General features: G+C 43.5%; 1 protein-coding gene across 1 annotated transcript in view; it reads left to right on the top strand.

The window, feature by feature from the left end:
* Nucleotides 1-20,597, top strand: part of LOC106586792 (norrin-like) — a 55,354-nt gene extending 34,757 nt beyond the window's left edge. Inside the window, exons 2-3 of the mRNA XM_014174451.3 lie at nucleotides 10,943-12,942; nucleotides 17,346-20,597. Of these exons, the coding sequence (XP_014029926.1) occupies nucleotides 12,739-12,942; nucleotides 17,346-17,570 (429 nt within the window). The 5' untranslated portion in view covers nucleotides 10,943-12,738 and the 3' untranslated portion in view covers nucleotides 17,571-20,597. The remainder of the gene's footprint in view (nucleotides 1-10,942; nucleotides 12,943-17,345) is intronic.
* The last annotated feature ends 539 nt before the right edge of the window (nucleotides 20,598-21,136 follow it).

Below are 21,136 nucleotides of genomic sequence, written 5' to 3'. Positions count from 1 at the left end.
ATTCTACTATTTTACTATTATTTTACTACTATTTTATTGTTATTATTTTTATATTAAATTTTGTATTATTATTCACTGCCATTTTATATTATTATCTGTTATTGTTTATAACTGTATTACAATGTATATTGTATACATTGTTGTTTTGGCAATATTGACACATTGTTTTTCATGCCAATAAAGCAGCTTGAATTTGAAAAAAAGAGAGAGGGAGAGACAGAGAGAAAGTTAGACAGAGAGAAAGTTAGACAGAGAGAGAGAGAGAGAGAGAGAGAGAGAAAGTTAGACAGAGACAGAGAGAGTTAGACAGAGAGAAAGTTAGACAGAGAGAGAGAGAGAGAGAGAGAGAGAGAGAGAGAAAGTTAGACAGTGACAGAGAGAGTTAGACAGAGAGAAAGTTAGACAGAGAGAGGGAGAGACAGAGAGAAAGTTAGACAGAGAGAGAGAGTGAGAGACAGAGAGAAAGTTAGACAGAGAGAGGGAGAGAGATAAAGTTAGACAGAGAGAGGGGGAGATAGAAAGTTAGACAGAGAGAGGGAGAGAGAGAGAGAAAGTTAGACAGAGAGAGTGAGAGATAGAGGGAGAGATAAAGAGAAAGTTAGACAGAGAGAGGGAGAGAGAGTGAGAGACAGAGAGGGAAAGAGAGAGAGAGAGAGAGATAGAAAGTTAGACAGAGAGAGGGAGAGAGAGAGAAAGTTAGACAGAGAGAGTGAGAGATAGAGAGAGATAGAAAGTTAGACAGAGAGAGGGAGAGAGAGAGTGAGAGACAGAGAGAGGGAGAGAGAGAGAGAGAGAGAGAGAGAGAAAGTTAGACAGAGAGAGGGAGAGAGAGAGAGAAAGTTAGACAGAGAGAGTGAGAGATAGAGAGAGGGAGAGATAGAGAGAAAGTTAGACAGAGAGAGGGAGAGAGAGAGTGAGAGATAGAGAGAGGGAGAGAGAGAGAGAGATAGAAAGTTAGACAGAGAGAGGGAGAATGGTTTATTACAACAATTGGAGCCATTACAAGGTATCAATAGCAGCGTAGAGGAGATCGGAGGCTCCAGCTGCTCTTTGTGTACCACCAGGGTTCTATGAATCTGAATCCAGGGCAGGTGTAGGGGAGCTTGGGGAGAGGACCGCAGTCTGCCCCTTACCCCTCTCTGGCCCTCTGCCCTCAAACAATTCCCCCAATTAAGGGGACTCAAACAGACCACATACACACACACACACACACACACACACACACACACACACACACACACACACACACACACACACACACACACACACACACACACACACACACACACACACACACACACACACACACACACACACACACACACACACACACACACACACACACACACTCTCTCTCTCTCTCTCTCTCTCAGACACAAGTGTCCCTCGCTCTAACCACTACTCTCAGGGATTGAGGGTTCCCCTTACACGTGCACACACACATGACTAATAAAACTACAAACTTGAAACACGCAACGTACGCTGACACACCAGCCCTTCATTGTCCTCATATTGTTCTGGAAGCCCCCAGTCTTCTCTGCTCTAGCTGCCCTGCGAGACCATGTGTTGGTGTCACCAGATCACTGAGCTCATATGAGTGGCAATCACAGACCAACTAAGTAGCATCTGTAGTCACCTTCCACCCAGGGATATCCCCGACTTGAATAGCATAGAGCTGAAGCATAGCAAACAGTTATCCAGTTACATCAGAGCAGCATGGCTGGCTGGCTGGCTGGCTGGCTGGCGGCTTGTCAATGTAATTTATGGTGAATGATTGCCTGTTTATTGCTTGTGAATTAGTTTTGTCTATGGAGTGGAGTATTGGCAGCTAACAAGTAATGACGGAAACAATTTTAATTAGCTGCATTTCTGTAAAAGGGTGGAGTGAACAAGAACTGGAAAGCAGGGGAAAAAGAGAGAGAAAGAGAGAGATACAGACGTATTAGTAATAAGGGTTGACCCAATGTGAACTAAATAGGGACATCTGTCAGTCAGTCCCTTCATCTGTCTGTCTGTCTGTCTGTCTGTCTGTCTGTCTGTCTGTCTGTCTGTCTGTCTGTCTGTCTGTCTGTCTGTCTGTCTGTCTGTCTGTCTGTCTGTCTGTCTGTCTGTCTGTCTGTCTGTCTGTCTGTCTGTCTGTCTGTCTGCCTCTATGTCCCGCAGTCTGTCTGCCTGCATGTCCCTCTGTCTGTCCGTCTGCCTGTATGTCCCTGTCTGTCCGTTGGTCTTTCTCTACGTACAAATTAATCAGTCTGTCTGTCTGTACGTCAGATTGTCTGTTTTATAGAGCGTGTGTGTTATAGTGTGTGTGTGTGTGTTATAGTGTGTGTGTGTGTGTCGTGTTATAGTGTGTGTTACAGTGTGTGTGTGTTATAGTGTGTGTGTGTGTGTGTGTGTGTGTGTGTGTGTGTGTGTGTTACAGTGTGTGTGTGTGTGTGTGTTATAGTGTGTGTGTGTGTGTGTTACAGTGTGTGTGTGTGTGTGTGTGTGTTATAGTGTGTGTGTGTTACTGTGTGTGTGTTACTGTGTGTGTGTGTGTGTGTGTTACTGTGTGTGTGTTACTGTGTGTGTGTGTGTGTGTGTGTGTGTGGTGTGTGTGTGTGTGTTATAGCGTGTGTGTTATAGCGTGTGTGTGTGTGTGTGTGTGTGTGTGTATGGTGTGTGTGTGTGTTATAGTGCGTGTGTGTTATAGTGTGTGAGTGTTATAGTGTGTGAGTGTGTTATAGTGTGTGTATGTGTGTTATAGCGTGTGTGTTATAGCGTGTGTGTGTGTGTGTGTGTTATGGTGTGTGTGTGTGTTATAGTGTGTGTGTGTTATAGTGTGTGAGTGTTATAGTGTGTGAGTGTGTTATAGTGTGTGTGTGTGTATTATAGTGTGTGTGTCTGTTATAGTGTGTGTGTGTGTGTGTTACAGTGTGTGTGTGTGTGTGTATAGTGTGTGTGCGTGTTATAGTGTGTGTGTGTGTGTGTTACAGTGTGTGTGTGTGTGTGTGTGATAGTGTGTGTGCGTGTTATAGTGTGTGTGTGTGTGTGTTACAGTGTGTGTGTGTGTGTGTTATAGTGTGTGTGTGTGTGTGTGTGTGATAGTGTGTGTGTGTTATAGTGTGTGTGTGTGTGTTATAGTGTGTGTGTGTGTGTGTGTGTGTTATAGTGTGTGTGTGTTATAGTGTGTGTGTGTGTGTGTTATAGTGTGTGTGTTATAGTGTGTGTGTGTTACAGTGTGTGTGTGTGTGTATTATAGTGTCTGTGTTACAGTGTGTGTGTGTGTGTGTGTGTGTGTGTGTGTGTGTGTGTGTGTGTGTGTGTGTGTGTGTGTGTGTGTGTGTGTGTGTGTGTGTGTTATAGTGTGTGTCTTACAGAGTGTGGTTAAAGTGTGTGTTATAGTGGTGTGTGTGTGTGTGTGTGTGTGTGTGTGTGTGTTATAGTGTGTTAGTGTTAGTGTGTGTGTATATTAGTGTGTGTGTTACAGTGTGTGTGTTACAGTGTGTGTGTGTGTGTTATAGTGTGTGTGTGTGTGTTATAGTGTGTGTGTGTGTGTGTGTGTGTTATAGTGTGTGTGTTATAGTGTGTGTGTTACAGTGTGTGTGTGTGTGTGTGTTATAGTGTGTGTGTGTGTTATAGTGTGTATGTGTGTTACAGTGTGTGTGTGTGTGTGTTATAGTGTGTGTGTGTTACTGTGTGTGTGTGTGTGTGTGTGTTACTGTGTGTGTGTGTGTGTGTGTGTGTGTGTGTGTGTGTGTGTGTGTGTGTGTGTGTGTGTGTGTGTGTTATAGCGTGTGTGTGTGTGTGTGTGTGTTATAGCGTGTGTGTTATAGCGTGTGTGTGTGTGTGTTATGGTGTGTGTGTGTGTGTTATAGTGCGTGTGTGTTATAGTGTGTGAGTGTTATAGTGTGTGAGTGTGTTATAGTGTGTGTATGTGTGTTATAGCGTGTGTGTTATAGCGTGTGTGTGTGTGTGTGTGTGTGTGTGTGTGTGTTATGGTGTGTGTGTGTGTTATAGTGTGTGTGTGTTATAGTGTGTGAGTGTTATAGTGTGTGAGTGTGTTATAGTGTGTGTGTGTGTGTGTATTATAGTGTGTGTGTCTGTTATAGTGTGTGTGCGTGTTATAGTGTGTGTGTGTGTGTGTGTGTGTGTGTGTGTGTTACAGTGTGTGTGTGTGTGTTATAGTGTGTGTGTGTGTGTGTGTGTGTGTTATAGTGTGTGTGTGTTATAGTGTGTGTGTGTGTGTGTTATAGTGTGTGTGTTATAGTGTGTGTGTGTTACAGTGTGTGTGTGTGTGTGTGTGTGTGTGTGTTATAGTGTCTGTGTTACAGTGTGTGTGTGTGTGTGTGTGTGTGTGTGTGTGTGTGTGTGTGTGTGTGTGTGTGTGTGTGTGTGTGTGTGTGTGTGTTATAGTGTGTGCGTGTGTTATAGTGTGTGTGTGTTATAGTGTGTGTCTTACAGAGTGTGGTTAAAGTGTGTGTTATAGGTGTGTGTGTGTGTGTGTGTGTGTGTGTGTGTTATAGTGTGTTAGTGTTAGTGTGTGTGTGTGTTACAGTGTGTGTGTTACAGTGTGTGTGTTACAGTGTGTGTGTGTTACAGTGTGTGTGTTATAGTGTGTGTGTGTGTGTGTGTGTGTGTGTGATAGTGTGTGTGTTATAGTGTGTGTGTTATAGTGTGTGTGTGTGTATTAGTGTGTGTGTTACAGTGTGTTATAGTGTGTGTCTGTGTTATAGTGTTTGTGTGTTACAGTGTGTGTGTGTTTTAGTGTTTGTGTTATGTGTGTTACAGTGTGTGTCTGTGTTATAGTGTGTGTTACAGTTTGTGTGTGTGTCTTATAATGTGTGTGTGTTATAGTGTGTTAGTGTGTTAGTGTGTGTGTGTGTGTTACAGTGTTTATGTTACAATGTGTTTTATAGAAGTGGGTGTGTGTGTTATACTGTGTGTGTGTGTGTTTTATAGTGTGTGTGTGTGTCTGTGTTATAGTGTGTGTGTGTTATAGTGTGTGTGTGTTATAGTGTGTGTATTATAGTGTGTATGTGTGTTATAGTGTGTGTGTGTGTGTGTGTATTATAGTGTGTATGTGTGTTATAGTGTGTGTGTGTGTGTGTGTGTGTGTGTGTGTGTGTGTGTGTGTGTGTGTGTGTGTGTGTGTGTGTGTGTGTGTGGTGTGTGTGTGTTATAGTGTGTCTGTGTTATAGTGTGTGTATTATAGTGTGTGTGTTATAGTGTGTGTGTGTGTTATAGTGTGTCTGTGTTATAGTGTGTGTATTATAGTGTGTGTGTTATAGTGTGTGTGTGTGTTATAGTGTGTGTGTGTGTGTGTGTGTGTGTGTGTGTGTGTGTGTGTGTGTGTGTGTGTGTGTGTGTGTGTGTGTGTGTGTGTGTGTGTGTGTGAGTGAGTGTGTGTGTTATAGTGTTGTCACGTTCTGACCAGTTTAAGGGGTTATTTGTTATTGCAGTTTGGTCAGGACGTGGCAGGGGGTGTTTGTTTTATGTGGTTCGGGGTTTGTTGGGCTATGTTCCTATGTTAGAGGGGTGTTTGTTTAACCTCCCCCACCTAGTCAACAGCCAGTGGAATCGCGTGGCGCGAAATACAAATACCTCATAAATGCTATAACTTCAATTTCGCAAACATATGACTATTCTACACCATTTTAAAGAAAAGACTCTCGTTAACCTGTTGGGGATAGGGGGCAGTGTTTGCACGGCCGGATAAAAAACGTACCCGATTTAATCTGGTTACTACTCCTGCCCAGTAACTAGAATATGCATATAATTGTTTGATTTGGATAGAAAACACCCTAAAGTTTCTAAAACTGTTAGAATGGTGTCTGTGAGTATAACAGAACTCATATGGCAGGCCAAAACCTGAGAAGATTCCAAACAGGAAGCGCCCTCTCTGACCATTTCTTGGCATTCTTTGTCATCTCTATCCAAAACAAAGGAACTCTGCTGTAACGTGACATTTTCTAAGTCTCCCATAGGCTCTCAGAAGGCGCCAGAACGTTGAATGATGACTCTGCAGTTACTGTCTGAAAAAGAGTAGCGCATTTGGTAAGTGGTCGATCTGAGAACAATGAGACGGGTGCACGCGTGCACGTGAAGAGTCCATTTTACTTTCTCAGTCTTTGAACGAAAACAACGACTCCCGGTCGGAATATTATCGCTATTTTACGAGATAAATCGCATAAAAATTGATTTTAAACAGCGTTTGACATGCTTCGAAGTACGGTAATGGAATATTTCGAATTTTTTTGTCACGAAACGCGCCGGGCGCGTCACCCTTCGGATAGTGTCTTGAACGCACGAACAAAACGCCGCTATTTCGATATAACTATGGATTATTTGGAACCAAACCAACATTTGTTGTTTAAGTAGAAGTCCTGGGAGTGCATTCTGACGAAGAACAGCAAAGGTAATCCAATTTTTCTTATAGTAAATCTGAGTTTGGTGAGGGCCAAACTTGGTGGCTGTCAAATTAGCTAGCCGTGATGGCCGGGCTATCTACTCAGAATATTGCAAAATGTGCTTTCGCCGAAAAGTTATTTTAAAATCTGACACCGCGATTGCATAAAGGAGTTCTGTATCTATAATTCTTCAAATAATTGTTATGTATTCTGTGAACGTTAATCGTGAGTAATTTAGTAAATTCACCGGAGGTTTGCGGTGGGTATGCTAGTTCTGAACATCAGAGACTGCGAGACGTCATTCCACTTTCTGGCACATTCTGAGAGCCAATGGAAGCCTTAGAAAATGTCACGTTACAGCAGAGATGCTGTATTTTTGATAGAGATGCCACAGAAGGAGAACGAATTGTCTGACAGGGCACTTCCTGTATGGAATCTTCTCAGGTTTTGGCCTGCCATATGAGTTCTGTTATACTCACAGACACCATTCAAACAGTTTTAGAAACTTTAGAGCGTTTTCTATCCAAATCTACTAATGATATGCATATTCTCATTTCTGGGCAAGAGTAGTAACCAGTTTAAATCGGGTACGTTTTTTATCCGGCCGTGCAAATACTGCCCCCTAGCCCCAACAGGTTAAAGTGTTTCGGGGTTTGTTGGGCTATGTTCTTGTTAGTTTATTTCTATGTTAGTTCTAGTCTTTCTATTTCTATGTTTAGTTAATGGGGTTGACCTTCAATTGGAAGCAGCTGCTCCTCGTTACTTCTAATTGAAGGTCTTATTTAAGAGGGGTGTTTTTTCTATGGGATTTGTGGGTAGTTGTCTCCTGTTTTGTGTCTGTGCACCTGACAGGACTGTTTAGTGTCATTCGTTGTTTTGTATACGTATTTCTTTTGTTTTTCCTTCTTTTGATTTAATAAAGAAGATGAGTGTACACGTTCCCGCTGCACCTTGGTCCAATCCTTACGACGCCCGTTACAAGTGTCTGTGTGTTATAGTGTGTATATGTGCGTGTGTGTGTTTTTTTGTGTGTGGGGGGAGCAAGGAGCACGTGGGTGTGTGATGCTTGGGGTGACCTGGCAGCCTCTCCAATGTTATTCCCATACTCCCTCTACACGCACACACACACAGAGAACTCAGTTATTTTATTACAAAGAGAAGAAACCCAATACAAGCACAAACAACCTCGAGCCAGACCCTTTCTTCTCCTCCAGGAATGACTTTTCATTAAAACAAATTGCTCTCCCAACAAGTTCTCTCACGACTGCTAAGCCACCGCCATCCATACTACATATTTTCATCTGTATTCATGATTTACTTTTCTTTCCATGAAATGTTTTGCTTTTTATTGTTCTCCTGACAAATGGCATTCATTGGTGTTAAGAGATTGTTGGGCAGTTGAGGGGTGGGGGAGTGTATGGAGAGGTGGTGTGTGGGGGCTTGGGAAAGCAGTGTGTGTGTGCGGCTGTGTGTGCATCCGTGTGTGTGTGTGTGTGTGTGTGTGTGTGTGTGTATGTGTGTGTGTGTGTGTGTGTGTGTGTGTGTGTGTGTGTGTGTGTGTGTGTGGTGTGTGTGTGTGTGTGTGTGTGTGTGAAGGCCGTGGCTCCCTGTCTCGAGACCCTCTCAGTAACAGGACTCCAGATCAGGGACTGACCTGTTCCTACAGAGGAAATTATCATTGAGGGACTTTTGACATAATAATGTATGGTATTGACTCTGATCCACCTCTATGCAGATGACACCATTCTGTATACTTCTGGCCCTTCTTTGGACACTGTGTTAACTACCCTCCAGACGAGCTTCAATGCCATACAACTCTCCTTCCGTGGCCTCCAACTGCTGTTAAATATAAGTAAAACTAAATGCATGCTCTTCAACCGATCGCTGCCCGCACCTGCCAGCCGGTCCAACATCACTACTCTGGTCGGTTCTGACTTAGAATATGTGGACAACTACAAATACCTAGGTGTCTGGTTAGACTGTAAACTCTCCTTCCAGACTCACATCAAACATCTCCAATCCAAAGTTAAATCTAGAATTGGCTTCCTATTTTGCAACAAAGCATCTTTCACTCATGCTGCCAAACATACCCTCGTAAAACTGACCATCCTACTGATCCTCGACTTCGGCGATGTCATTTACAAAATAGCCTCCAATACCTTACTCAATAAATTGGATGCAGTCTATCACAGTACCATCTGTTTTGTCACCAAAGCCCCATATACTACCCACCACTGCGACCTGTACGCTCTCGTTGGCTGGCCCTCGCTTCATACCCGTCGCCAAACCCACTGGCTCCAGGTCATCTACAAGACCCTGCTAGGTAAAGTTCCCCCTTATCTCAGCTCGCTGGTCACCATAGCAGCACCCACCCGTAGCACGCGCTCCAGCAGGTATATCTCTCTGGTCACCCCCAAAGCCAATTCCTCCTTCGGCCACCTCTCCTTCCAGTTCTCTGCTGCCAGTGACTGGAACGAACTACAAAAATCTCTAAAACTGGAAACACTTATCTCCCTCACTAGCTTTAAGCACCAGCTGTCAGAGCAGCTCACAGATTACTGCACCTGTACATAGCCCATCTATAATTTAGCCCAAACAACTACCTCTTCCCCTACTGTATTTATTTATTTATTTTGCTCCTTTGCTCCCCATTATTTCTATTTCTACTTTGCACTTTCTTCCACTGCAAATCTACCATTCCAGTGTTTTACTTGCTATATTGTATTTACTTCGCCACCATGGCCTTTTTTGCCTTTACCTCCGTTATCTCACCTCATTTGCTCACATTGTACATAGACTTATTTTTCTACTATATTATTGATTGTATGTTTGTTTTACTCCATGTGTAACTCTATGTTGTTGCTTTATCTTGGTCAGGTCGCAATGTAAATGAGAACTTGTTCTCAGCTTGCCTACTTGGTTAAATAAAGGTGAAATAAATTGTTGTTTAGACATAATGTAGGGTATTGTTGTTGTTTAGACATAATGTAGGGTATTGTTGTTGTTTTGACATAATGTAGGGTATTGTTGTTGTTTAGACATAATGTAGGGTATTGTTGTTGTTTAGACATAATGTAGGGTATTGTTGTTGTTTAGACATAATGTAGGGTATTGTTGTTGTTTAGACATAATGTAGGGTATTGTTGTTGTTTAGACATAATGTAGGGTATTGTTGTTGTTTAGACATAATGTAGGGTATTGTTGTTGTTTAGACATAATGTAGGGTATTGTTGTTGTTTAGACATAATGTAGGGTATTGTTGTTGTTTAGACATAATGTAGGGTATTGTTGTTGTTTAGACATTATGTAGGGTATTGTTGTTGTTTAGACATTATGTAGGGTATTGTTGTTGTTTTGACATAATGTAGGGTATTGTTGTTGTTTAGACATAATGTAGGGTATTGTTGTTGTTTAGACATAATGTAGGGTATTGTTGTTGTTTAGACATAATGTAGGGTATTGTTGTTGTTTAGACATGTAGGGTATTGTTGTTGTTTAGACATAATGTAGGGTATTGTTGTTGTTTAGACATAATGTAGGGTATTGTTGTTGTTTAGACATAATGTAGGGTATTGTTGTTGTTTAGACATAATGTAGGGTATTGTTGTTGTTTAGACATTATGTAGGGTATTGTTGTTGTTTAGACATAATGTAGGGTATTTTTTAACATTTTTCTTCCTTTCCACTCAACTCTGCTAGGGTTTCCTCATTTGTAAAATCGCAGAATAAAATATTCATTTAAAACAACCCCCCCTCCCACTATCTCCATTCCTCCTTCCCTCCATTCATCCTTCCCTCCACCTCTCCATCCATCCTAGTGTTTTTCTTTGTAATTCCTCCTGTTAGGAATAGAAGTATCAGGTGTTCTGTTAAAATAAATACTCCCTGAGATGTTTAGCTGGCCGGTAACCTGCTGCTACAGGGTTTAGACAGCACAGCAGACATCCCAGTCTATTCTTACTGAGGAGAACAGCCTACCTCTACCTCTCAGACTCCCAGCCTTCGCGGTTGTTTATCCCACAGCTCCTTTCAATATCACACATACCTGCCTGGCATAGCAACTGGTGTTATCGTTGTCATCGTTTCCATAGTTATCATAGTTGTCATAGTTATCATTGTAGTCATCGTTATCATCGTAGTCATATTTATCATCGTCATCATCATCATCCTCATGTCAGAGGAAGGCCCAAAAAATTGTCAACACTCCAGCCACTCTCGTCATGGACTGTTCTCTCTGCTATCGCACGGCAGGCGGTACTGGAGCGCCAAATCTAGGATCCAGGAGGCTTCTAAACAGCTTCTACCCACAAGCCATAAGGAGCCAGAGAAAAACACAAAGGTCCGGAGCTCTTCTGTAAATGTATTAATTCATACCACTGATTGGCCAGGGATTCTACTCACCTAGTGTCCCAGGTCTGAATCATTCCCTGATTAGAGGGGAATTATATAAACCACAAAGTATTTTTCACCTTAATATCTTAGTTTGAGAAAAGGGCTTCAGAAAATAGAGATGACCCACCTCTCCTCCCGTCTTTCTCTCCCTCTCTTCCCAGATCCAGACCAATAGACAGGAGAGATGGAGAGGTCCAGGAAGAGGACCAACAGAAGAGCTTACCTCCCCCCCAGCAGTACCCTGGGCCAAGGCTAGGAGGATCCACAGACCTGCATCCCTCCCCCCCAGCAGCACCCTGGGCCAAGGCTAGGAGGATCCACAGACCAGCCTCCCTCCCCCCCCAGCAGCACCCTGGGCCAAGGCTAGGAGGATCCACAGACCAGCCTCCCTCCTCCCAGCAGCACCCTGGGCCAAGGCTAGGAGCTCCACACCAACACCCACTGTAAACCCTAACGCATTTTGAACTCAAATACTTCTAGTAAGTTGAACTCAAAGTTGATGAAAAGTCATTATTACTTCAAATGTTTATGTGGATCTGACTCAAAGTCACATCAACTCTATTTAAAAAAAAAGTTATGATAACAAAGGAAATGTTTTACCCAGCATGCTCTACTGCAGGCATATTTTTGGGAATGTTCTAAATATCTGTGTTTTTGCATGTACATTGAATGATAGATTAATCTTATGCTACACAAAGATAAATAACATACATTTTTGTAAACTAATCAAATCATTTAGGTAAATGTTTTTGCACCCGTTACTGAAATGGTTGTTCCAGTTTAAATGGCTTAGGTAGTCTCATCATACAGTTCTTAACCCTAGCAGTCATTAAAAATGCTGGTTGCGGGTGAATAAGAATGCTAACTTTTTGATAACAAAGCTCAGGATTCCAATAGGAATGGCACATCACTTTGCAAGCCAGCATAATGTGACTTGCAGGTAGGATTGAAAAAGTCTCGTAAATTTCCCATGTATTTCAGAAATCCTGGTTGGCTGATTCCTGAAAATGTGGGGAAAGTTAGCAGAATTATGCAACCCTACTTGTAGGCCTGATTTGGCTTGTAAACCATGAGTTTCAGGCCACTGTATTAGGGTGAAGATAGGCCTCAAAATAAGGCCTTATAAGCTATGTAATGTATTGTCATAAAGAGTTTAATGACAACGTTCACTTAGGAACTTGTTTGGTGAAGGCCACAGAACTGAAAACCATGTCTCTGTCACTAACAAATACAGTCATGGGTGGTAAGCCAACAATTCACTCGAAAAGACAAGTCACACTGAGAAATTATATTGGAGGCGTAGCTTAGCTGGGGCGTTTCTCAAAATGTTCAAGCTGATACAACTCAAATCTGGACCCCTACAGCAGGGGTGTCGAACTCATTCCATGGAGGGCTTAGTGTCTGCATGGAATGAGTAGTTGTTCCTTTCAATTAAGCCCTAGACAACCACTAATTAGTGATCTTAATTCATCAATCAAGTACAAGGGAGGAGCAAAAACCCGCAGACACTCGGGCCCAACGTGGAATGAGTTTGACACATGTCCTACAGGGTCACAGTGACTCTATTGGTTTGAGTAACGACTACAAAATAATTTTAAGTAACTGTAGGCTACTCAGACATATTAAGTGCAACAGGTTTCCTAAAAAAAATGGAGTAATGACAGCACATTGGGGTTTACACTGCCATTATAGAAAGAGAAGCAGGGAAAGCCTCACTCCATCACATCAGTAAAGAGAATAAAAAACCGAAACAGAGAGAAAAAAGTCACTCCCAGTGAGAAGAGATGCAAACAGACAAACAGAGAGGCATAAAAAGGAGTGGACAGGGAGAAAGAAAGAGGGTGTCCCTCTCTCACCCTCTGTGTGTCTCCCTCTGAAATTCCTCCATGCCACTTTGACTTTACCCCCTACTCCCTACACCCTTCCCACTTCCCAGCCAGCCCTCCCTGGCACCAGTATGCGGCCCCCAGCCCCCCTTTCTCCCCCCTCAGGGCTGCTGCTGTTGCTGGTCTTCTGCCCCCTAGTGGTGGTAGTGCAGGCCAGCAGCAGTAAGACGGAGAGCGGACACAGCACACACCATGGAGACACAGAACCAGACCGCTGTATGAGGCATCACTTCGTGGAGACCATCACACACTCCATCTACAAGTGCAACTCCAATGTAAGTCAGCTGAATGTGCCCCCCCTAACCCTAACCCTAACCCCCCCCCCACACACACACACACACATTAGAATGTACACACACACTCTTTCACGAGCAGACAACGATACACTAGCAGATACCTAATGATAAAGAAGGTCAGACCTTCCTGTAAATCAAAACAAACACGTATGCACACACACACACACACACACACACACACACACACACACAGTAAGCCAATCCAGTCATCCACCCCTAGTCTTCCTGCTAAGAAGCTGTTTAAGATAACAGGGCCAGTCCAGCTGACAAAGGAGCAGGAGCTTTTACATGAGAAATATCAGAACAGAGATCTGCCCCAAACCTCCAAAGCAGACCCCTGGGACTACAGACAGGGAACTCTCTCTAATGAGTAGTGAGCTGGTATTTTTCACTCTTTCCTTCTCTGTCTATCTGTCCCTCTCACTGTCTCTGTATGTCCCTCTCTTTCACTGTCTCTCTCTTTCTCTCTCTGTCTCTCCCTCTGTCTCTCACTGTCTCTGTGAGTTCCTCAACCCAGACAAAAATAAAACAAGCCCCCACAGAGAGAGAGAGCAGCAAATGTCTGCAGTGTGGCCCACATCCAACACCTCACTCAACAGCAGTGTGACTCACCTAGACCAGACAGAGAGTGAGAGAGATGGGGAAGGCAGAGATAAAGAGAGGAGGGAGAGATAGAGACGGAGAGAGGGAAGAGAGTGGAGAAAGAGAAAGACGGAAAGAGAGGTGAGAGAGAGAGGTCTAATAGAAAGAGAGAAAGAAGAAGGGTGGAGAGACTGGAAAAAGATTCTGGCAAACAGGAGTAACCCTAGTAACCCTCCCAAGTGGCATAGCGGTCTAAGGCACTGCATCTCAGTGCAGGAGGCGTCACTACAGCCCCTGGTTCAAATCCAGGCTGAATCACATCCGGCTGTGATTGGGAGTCCCATAGGGCGGCGCACAATTGGCCCGACGTCGTCTGGCTTAGGGTTTGGCCGGGGTAGGCCGTCATTGTAAATAAGAATTTGTTCTTGACTGACTTGCCTAGTTAAAAAAAGGGAACATTTAAAAAAATGAGGAGAGAGTTAGTTTCTCTTTCCCTCCCTGAGGCATAATATAAGGCATGTAGACAGGACAGCACTGGGGATCTGTAGTGATGAGTGACACTGGGGATGTGTAGTAGTGAGTGACAGTTCCTGATGTAAACGAGATTAAATGAGTGTAAGTGATCCCTCACAGGGGACTGTTAATGGAGGGGGGCTGTCATTCTGTCTTTCTATTCTTCCCCCTCTCCCTCCCACCATGAGTCCATTTCCTACATGCAGGGCTGTAGTTGTTTGTGTGTGTGTGTGTGTGTGTGTGTGCCTGACTGTTGACGCGTCTGTAAGTGTTTGCAACTGTGCATACATGTGTGCAGGTGTTTGTGTGTCTGTAAGTGGGTGGTTGGGTGAGTGCCCAGCTGTTGTCATCTTGCCATGCTGTTCCCAATCTCGAGACCCTTCTCCCCCTCTCCTCTCCTCTCCTCTCCTCTCCTCTCCTCTCCTCTCCTCTCCTCTCCTCTCCTCTCCTCTCCTCTCCTCTCCTCTCCTCTCCTCTCCTCTCCTCTCCTCTCATCTCCTCTTTTCTCCTCTTCTCCCCTCTTTTCCCTCTCCTTATCTCCCCTCTTCTCTTCCCCTCCAACAAACACTGACACAAAGCCCTCACCTCCCAACCTCTCTCTGTGAAAATACTAAAACACTTCCTAGCTGATAGCTCATCTTCTAGTCCTCAGAAGGAAGACACATGTTCCTAAAGTGGCTGCCAACTCCCTTGCAGTCATCGCCAACAAGTGTGTGTGTGTGTGTGTGTGTGTATGTGTCATATACCCTGGCCAGAGACAGGCTTTAGCCAAAGGTAGAGAGAGAGTCAGAGTCAGAGAGAGAGAGTCAGAGAGAGTCAGAGAGAGAGTCAGAGAGAGCGAGAGTCAGAGAGAGAAAGAGTCAGAGAGAGGGTCGGTGAGAGCGAGAAAGTCAGAGAGACAGAGAGAGAGAGACAGAGAGAGAGTCAGAGAGAGAGACACAGAGAGAGTCAGAGAGAGAGACAGAGAGAGTCAGAGAGAGTCACATCAGCGCCACAGGTAACTTCCACAAAGCTGTGAACGATCTGAGAGACAAGGCAAGAAGGGCATAAAACATCAAATTTGACATATGATTTAGGATCTGGCTAAAAATACTTGAATCAGTTATAGAACCCATTGCCTTTTATGGTTGTGAGGTCTGGGGTCCACTCACCAACCAATAATTCACAAAAAGGGGCAAACGCCAAATTGAGACTCTGCATGCAGAATTCTGCAAAAATATCCTCTGTGTACAACGTAAAACACCAAATAATGCATGCAGAGCAGAATTAGGCCGATACCCGCTAATTATCAAAATCCAGAAAATCGCCGTTAAATTCTACAACCACCTTAAAGGAAGCGATTCCCAAACCTTCCATAACAAAGCCATCACCTACAGAGAGATGAACCTCTGGTCCTTGGGCTCTGTTCACAAACACAAACAGACCCCACAGAGCCCCAGGACAGAAACACAATTAGACCCAACCAAATCATAAGAAAACAAAAAGAGAATTACTTGACAAATTGGAAAGAATTTACAAAAAAACAGAGCAAACTGGAATGCTATTTGGCCCTAAACAGAGAGTTCACAGTGGCAGAATACCTGACCACTGTGACTGGCCCAAACTTAAGGAAATCTTTGACTATGTACAGACTCAGTGAGCATAGCCTTGCTATTGAGAAAGGCCGCCATAGCCAGACCTGGCTCTCAAGAGAAGACAGGCTATGTGCACACTGCCCACAAAATGAATTGGAAACTGAGCTGCACTTCCTAACCTCCTGTCAAATGTGTGACCATATTAGAGACTCAGATTACACAGACCCACAAAGAATTCAAAAAACAAATCCAATTTGGATAAATTCCCATATCTACTTGGTGAAACAGGACATTGTGCCGTCACAGCAGCAAGATTTGTGACCTGTTTCCACAAGAAAAGGGCAACCAGTGAAGAACAAACACCATTGTAAATACAACCTATATTTATGTTTATTTATTTTCCCTTTTGCACTTTAACTATTTGCACATCGTTACAACACTGTATATAGACATAATATGACATTTGAAATGTCTTTATTCTTTTGGAACTTCTGCGAGTGTAATGTTTACTGTTCATTTTTTATTGCTTTTTTAACTTTTGTTTATATCCCCTGGCCCTAGCTATTGTTAGAGAGACACGAGGCAGTTGACAGGGGACATGACACAGGAGTCCACTTACAGTGTGTGTGTGTGTGTGTGTGTGTGTGTGTGTGTGTGTGTGTGTGTGTGTGTGTGTGTGTGTGTGTGTGGCAATGGAAAGTGGTCACATTGCAGGCAGACCATCACCTCTAGATGAGGATCAGCTATGAACACAGTGAAACAGGTCATCCATGTTGTGTAGCTATGAACACAGTGAAACAGGTCATCCATGTTGTGTGGCTAGGAACACAGTGAAACAGGTAATCCATGTTGTGTAGCTATGAACACATGAAACAGGTCATCCATGTTGTGTAGCTAGGAACACAGTGAAATGGGTCATCCATGTTGTGTAGCTAGAAACACAGTGAAACAGGTCATCCATGTTGTGTAGCTATGAACACAGTGAAACAGGTCATCCATGTTGTGTAGCTATGAACACAGTGAAACAGGTCATCCATGTTGTGTAGCTAGAAACACAGTGAAACAGGTCATCCATGTTGTGTAGCTATGAACACAGTGAAACAGGTCATCCATGTTGTGTAGCTAGGAAAACAGTGAAACAGGTCATCCATGTTGTGTAGCTATGCACACAGTGAAATGGGTCATCCATGTTGTGTTCCTCTGACAGACACACAGTGGGGAGGCTGAGCCATTAGAACAAACAACATCACAAATTAGGGCGATGATACCGGGTGTGTCATTGCTGTTACACTACAAAGCGTTCAGGGAGCTAACACAAGTCTTCAGGTCTCAGGCGAGGTTACTCATGTGATTTACATGTGAGTGTGTGTGTGTGTGTGTGTGAGAGACTAACTCAGAGCTTTCAGTGTTAACAGTGAGACAGACTAGCCTAACTCCTATTACTGCATGTGCCAGGCCACAGATTGAGTCAGACTGCAGGCTTTAGATTACACTAGAGAATACAAAGTGACTATATAGACTACAGCTCTTTCGACAGGTTAACATAACTTTATTGTTTTCTAAACTCCCTTGAAGAACTCATGTATGTTTTCTCTCCTCCCTCCTCTCCTCTCCTCTCCTCTCCTCTCCTCTCCTCTCCTCTCCTCTCCTCTCCTCTCCTCTCCTCTCCTCTCCTCTCCTCTCCTCTCCTCTCCTCTCTCCTCTCCTCTCCAGATGGTGTTGCTAGCTCGGTGCGAGGGGCACTGCAGCCACACGTCCCGCTCCGACCCTCTCATCTCCTTCAGCTCTGTGTTGAAGCAGCCCTTCAAGAGTACCTGTTTCTGCTGCAAGCCCCACACCTCCAAGCTGAAGGCTGTGAGGCTCCGCTGCGCCGGAGGGACCCGCATCACAGCAACCTACCGCTACATCCTCGCCTGCAACTGTGAGGAGTGCAGCTGAGCTGGGAAAAATACCTTTAAAAAAATATATATTTAACTTTAGAACTCTGTCTCCTTGAGAAAGTTTCTGCACCTGTGAGTCGACAGCTGTGAGGAGTGGAATCCTAGAACTTGTAAATTAGAAGAACCTGCACCTTTGTAGCATCTATAAGTCCAGGCCCGACCCATGGACCGAGCCCTGGCCTTCATTTGCAAGTAGTGGAGCCCTTAGAGCCCAACAGAACTCTAGAACCTGAGAGTATAGGCTAGACCCATGGACAAATCTAGAACCGTCATGCCTGTTTGTGATGAGGACTCCAGCGCCCCAACAACTATCTGCTTTTAGAATGGTGTTCTTAGGGAGGGCGGGAGATTTCTGAACCAATAATAATAAGGGATTGGATTTATATAGCACATTTCTACCAACTGAGCTACTCCAAGCGCTTTCCATAGTAACTCACCTCATCTACCACCAATGTGTGTCCCTCACCTGGAGGAATGTACAATTTCATGGTTCTACTGAGAAGTCAGTCATGAGATCCTTCATTCTTCTTGACTCTTTGTCAAACTGCTTTGTCAATCCTCTAAATATACCACCTATAAGTCTGGACCAAGACTCACCTGGACTTCTGTTCCTCATCCAGTGGCTCAGTCCCCAACCTGAGACCCATTAGGAACCCTGTTCCCAAATTCTGTGTGTCTTCAACCAAGAGAACACTGGGCTCCACAGGGCTCCGAGAAGGAGTTAGTTCTGCTAATCCATCGAGGGTAGATGACATTTCCCAGAATCCTGTAGAACACTGTCTTCTCCCCAGTGTGTTCAGAACCAAAAACAATTAACTGCTTTTTCGAATTCAGCCAAACTCTCAACACTCATTACAAGGAACAACAACACATGCATATGCATACACTCGTATTCAATCACTCATCACCTCTCTAATTACACACACCATCTCCCCACTCTAACCACTAATTACATCTATAAATGTATGGTGCTGACGTCATAAAACCCAACAGCACAACATGCATAATTAAAAGCAGCATGGGACAGGGCAGGCCGTGTATCCTGTGAGATACATGTGTAATCCCTGTGCTTAACTACACCTTCCCCCTGTCTCCTAGCCAGGCCATAAACATTTAACATAAACATACTCCACCAGCTCTTCATCTACAGCTGAAGTCGGAAGTTTACATACACCTTAGCCAACTACATTTAAACTCAGTTTTTCACAATTCCTGACATTTAATACTAGTAAAAATTCCCTGTCTTAGGTCAGTTAGGATCACCACTTTATTTTAAGAATGTGAAATGTCAGAATAATAGTAGAGAGAATGATTTATTTCAGATTTTATTTATTTTATCACATTCCCAGTGGGTCAGAAGTTTACATACACTCAATCAGTATTTGGTAGCATTGCCTTTAAATTGTTTAACTTGGGTCAAACGTTTTGGGTAGCCTTCCACAAGCTTCCCACAATAAGTTGCGTGAATGTTGGCCCATTCCTCCTGACAGAGCTGCTGTAACTGAGTCAGGTTTGTAGGCCTCCTTGCTCGCACACGCTTTTTCAGTTCTGCCCACAAATTTTCTATAAGATGGAGGTCAGGGCTTTGTGATGGCCACTCCAATACCTTGACTTTGTTGTCCTTAAAGGCACAGTCAACTTAGTGTTTGTAAACTTCTGATACACTGGAATTGTGATACAGTGAATTATAAGTTAAATAATCTGTCTGTAAACAATTGTTGGAAAAATTACTTGTGTCCTGCACAAAGTAGATGTCCCAATCGACTTGCCAAAACTATAGTTTGTTAACAAGAAATTTGTGGAGTGGTTGAAAAACTAGTTTTAATGACTCCAATCTAAGTGTATGTAAACTTACGACTTCAACTGTATTTGTGTGAAACATGATGAACCCTGGCAGGCCATATCACCGGCTGATGTACTCTCAGAGAACAGACTCTTACACGATGACTGCTTTGGCCATAGCCTGGAGGACTGTAACGCAAAATGCATCAGAGTGCAAAAGTGGAGTTTCCAGAGGGACATTCTGTTGTTGGGATAGCTACACGCTATGTTTGGGAGATACAGTGATGGGAAGCCATTTTGCGCAGTGGTATATGGACTCTAAAGAAAAATGCTCTGTCAATGCTCCGTGCAACTGACGATATGGTGGTTGTTATTGTTGAAACTATTAATATTATTATCGTGCCAGAGTTTATGATTACTGACACATGATTTGCTATCATTAAGTACTTCACTAATTATGTAATTTCAATACTTAGATACTTTGAGAATGGAATCTGTGTGTTACAGCTCTGTGTGTTACACCAGTCACAATTCAAATACATTATTTTGACTTACTCTGGATTAGTGCATGTTACCACTTTAGTGCATTTAAGACAGTCCCAAACCATTGGATTTATCAGGAGTCAGGTACTGTGTCTATCTACCAGATGAAGGTATGGGGGGAGGGTTGCATTTTGGAATCAAGTGGAATTGTGTTAAGATAATGTTGGACTAAACAAAATACCTCAGAGTCCCACAGAAGTGATGACTGAGGTGATGACTGAAGTGATGACTGAAGTGATGACTGAGGTGATGACTGAAGTGATGACTGAGGTGATGACTGAGGTGATGACTGAAGTGATGACTGAGGTGATGACTGAGGTGATGACTGAAGTGATGACTGAGGTGATGACTGAAGTGATGACTGAGGTGATGACTGAAGTGATGACTGAAGTGATGACTGAAGTGATGACTGAGGTGATGACTGAAGTGATGACTGAAGTGATGACTGAAGTGATGACTGAGGTGATGACTGAAGTGCTTCGAAATCCTGTTGAGAAAGAGATCACACACGTGCACACACACGCACACACGCACACACACACACACACACACACATGCCTTTGTTCTTAGCTATGGCCTCTAACTGTAACGTCCTCTAGGAAATCATACAATTTGCTGGTCTGATTTGTTAATGCAGATCACGGCTGACAGCGCGACTGGCTGCTTCACATGTCAACCTAATAAACACTCCTTTTGTTTCTGTCTGTCTCCTCTCTGTGTGTGTCTCCCTCATCAGCACACACACACACACACACACACACACACACACACACACACACACACACACACACACACACACACACACACACACACACACACACACACCGTTCTGTTCTATGCGCCAGGGGGTGTAATTATGTGGACTGATTTGACATCATAACACAGCAGCATAATGATTGTCACACTGACAGTAACAATGTTCTTACGGCTATTATGAATAAGATATTTGGCAACACAAGCAGCCATGGTCTCTCACTCACACACACACACACACACACACACACACACACACACACACACACACACACACACACACACACACACACACACACACACACACACACACACACACACAGTAGTCATTCTAATAACAGATACACCTTCAAATGTCAGCTATAGAATTAATTTGAGTTCCTGGGTCGTGTCCAGGTGACACAATAAGGAGCATATAGTATTTTCATAACCCCTCAAATCACCCATATTATAACACATACTTTTACTTTTCTCAAAAACTGTGAT

The sequence above is a fragment of the Salmo salar genome, chromosome 25 (assembly GCF_965601325.2).
Source record: "Salmo salar chromosome 25, fSalSal1, whole genome shotgun sequence".
NCBI lineage: Eukaryota > Metazoa > Chordata > Actinopteri > Salmoniformes > Salmonidae > Salmo > Salmo salar.
This window is presented reverse-complemented; position numbering and strand designations above follow the sequence as displayed.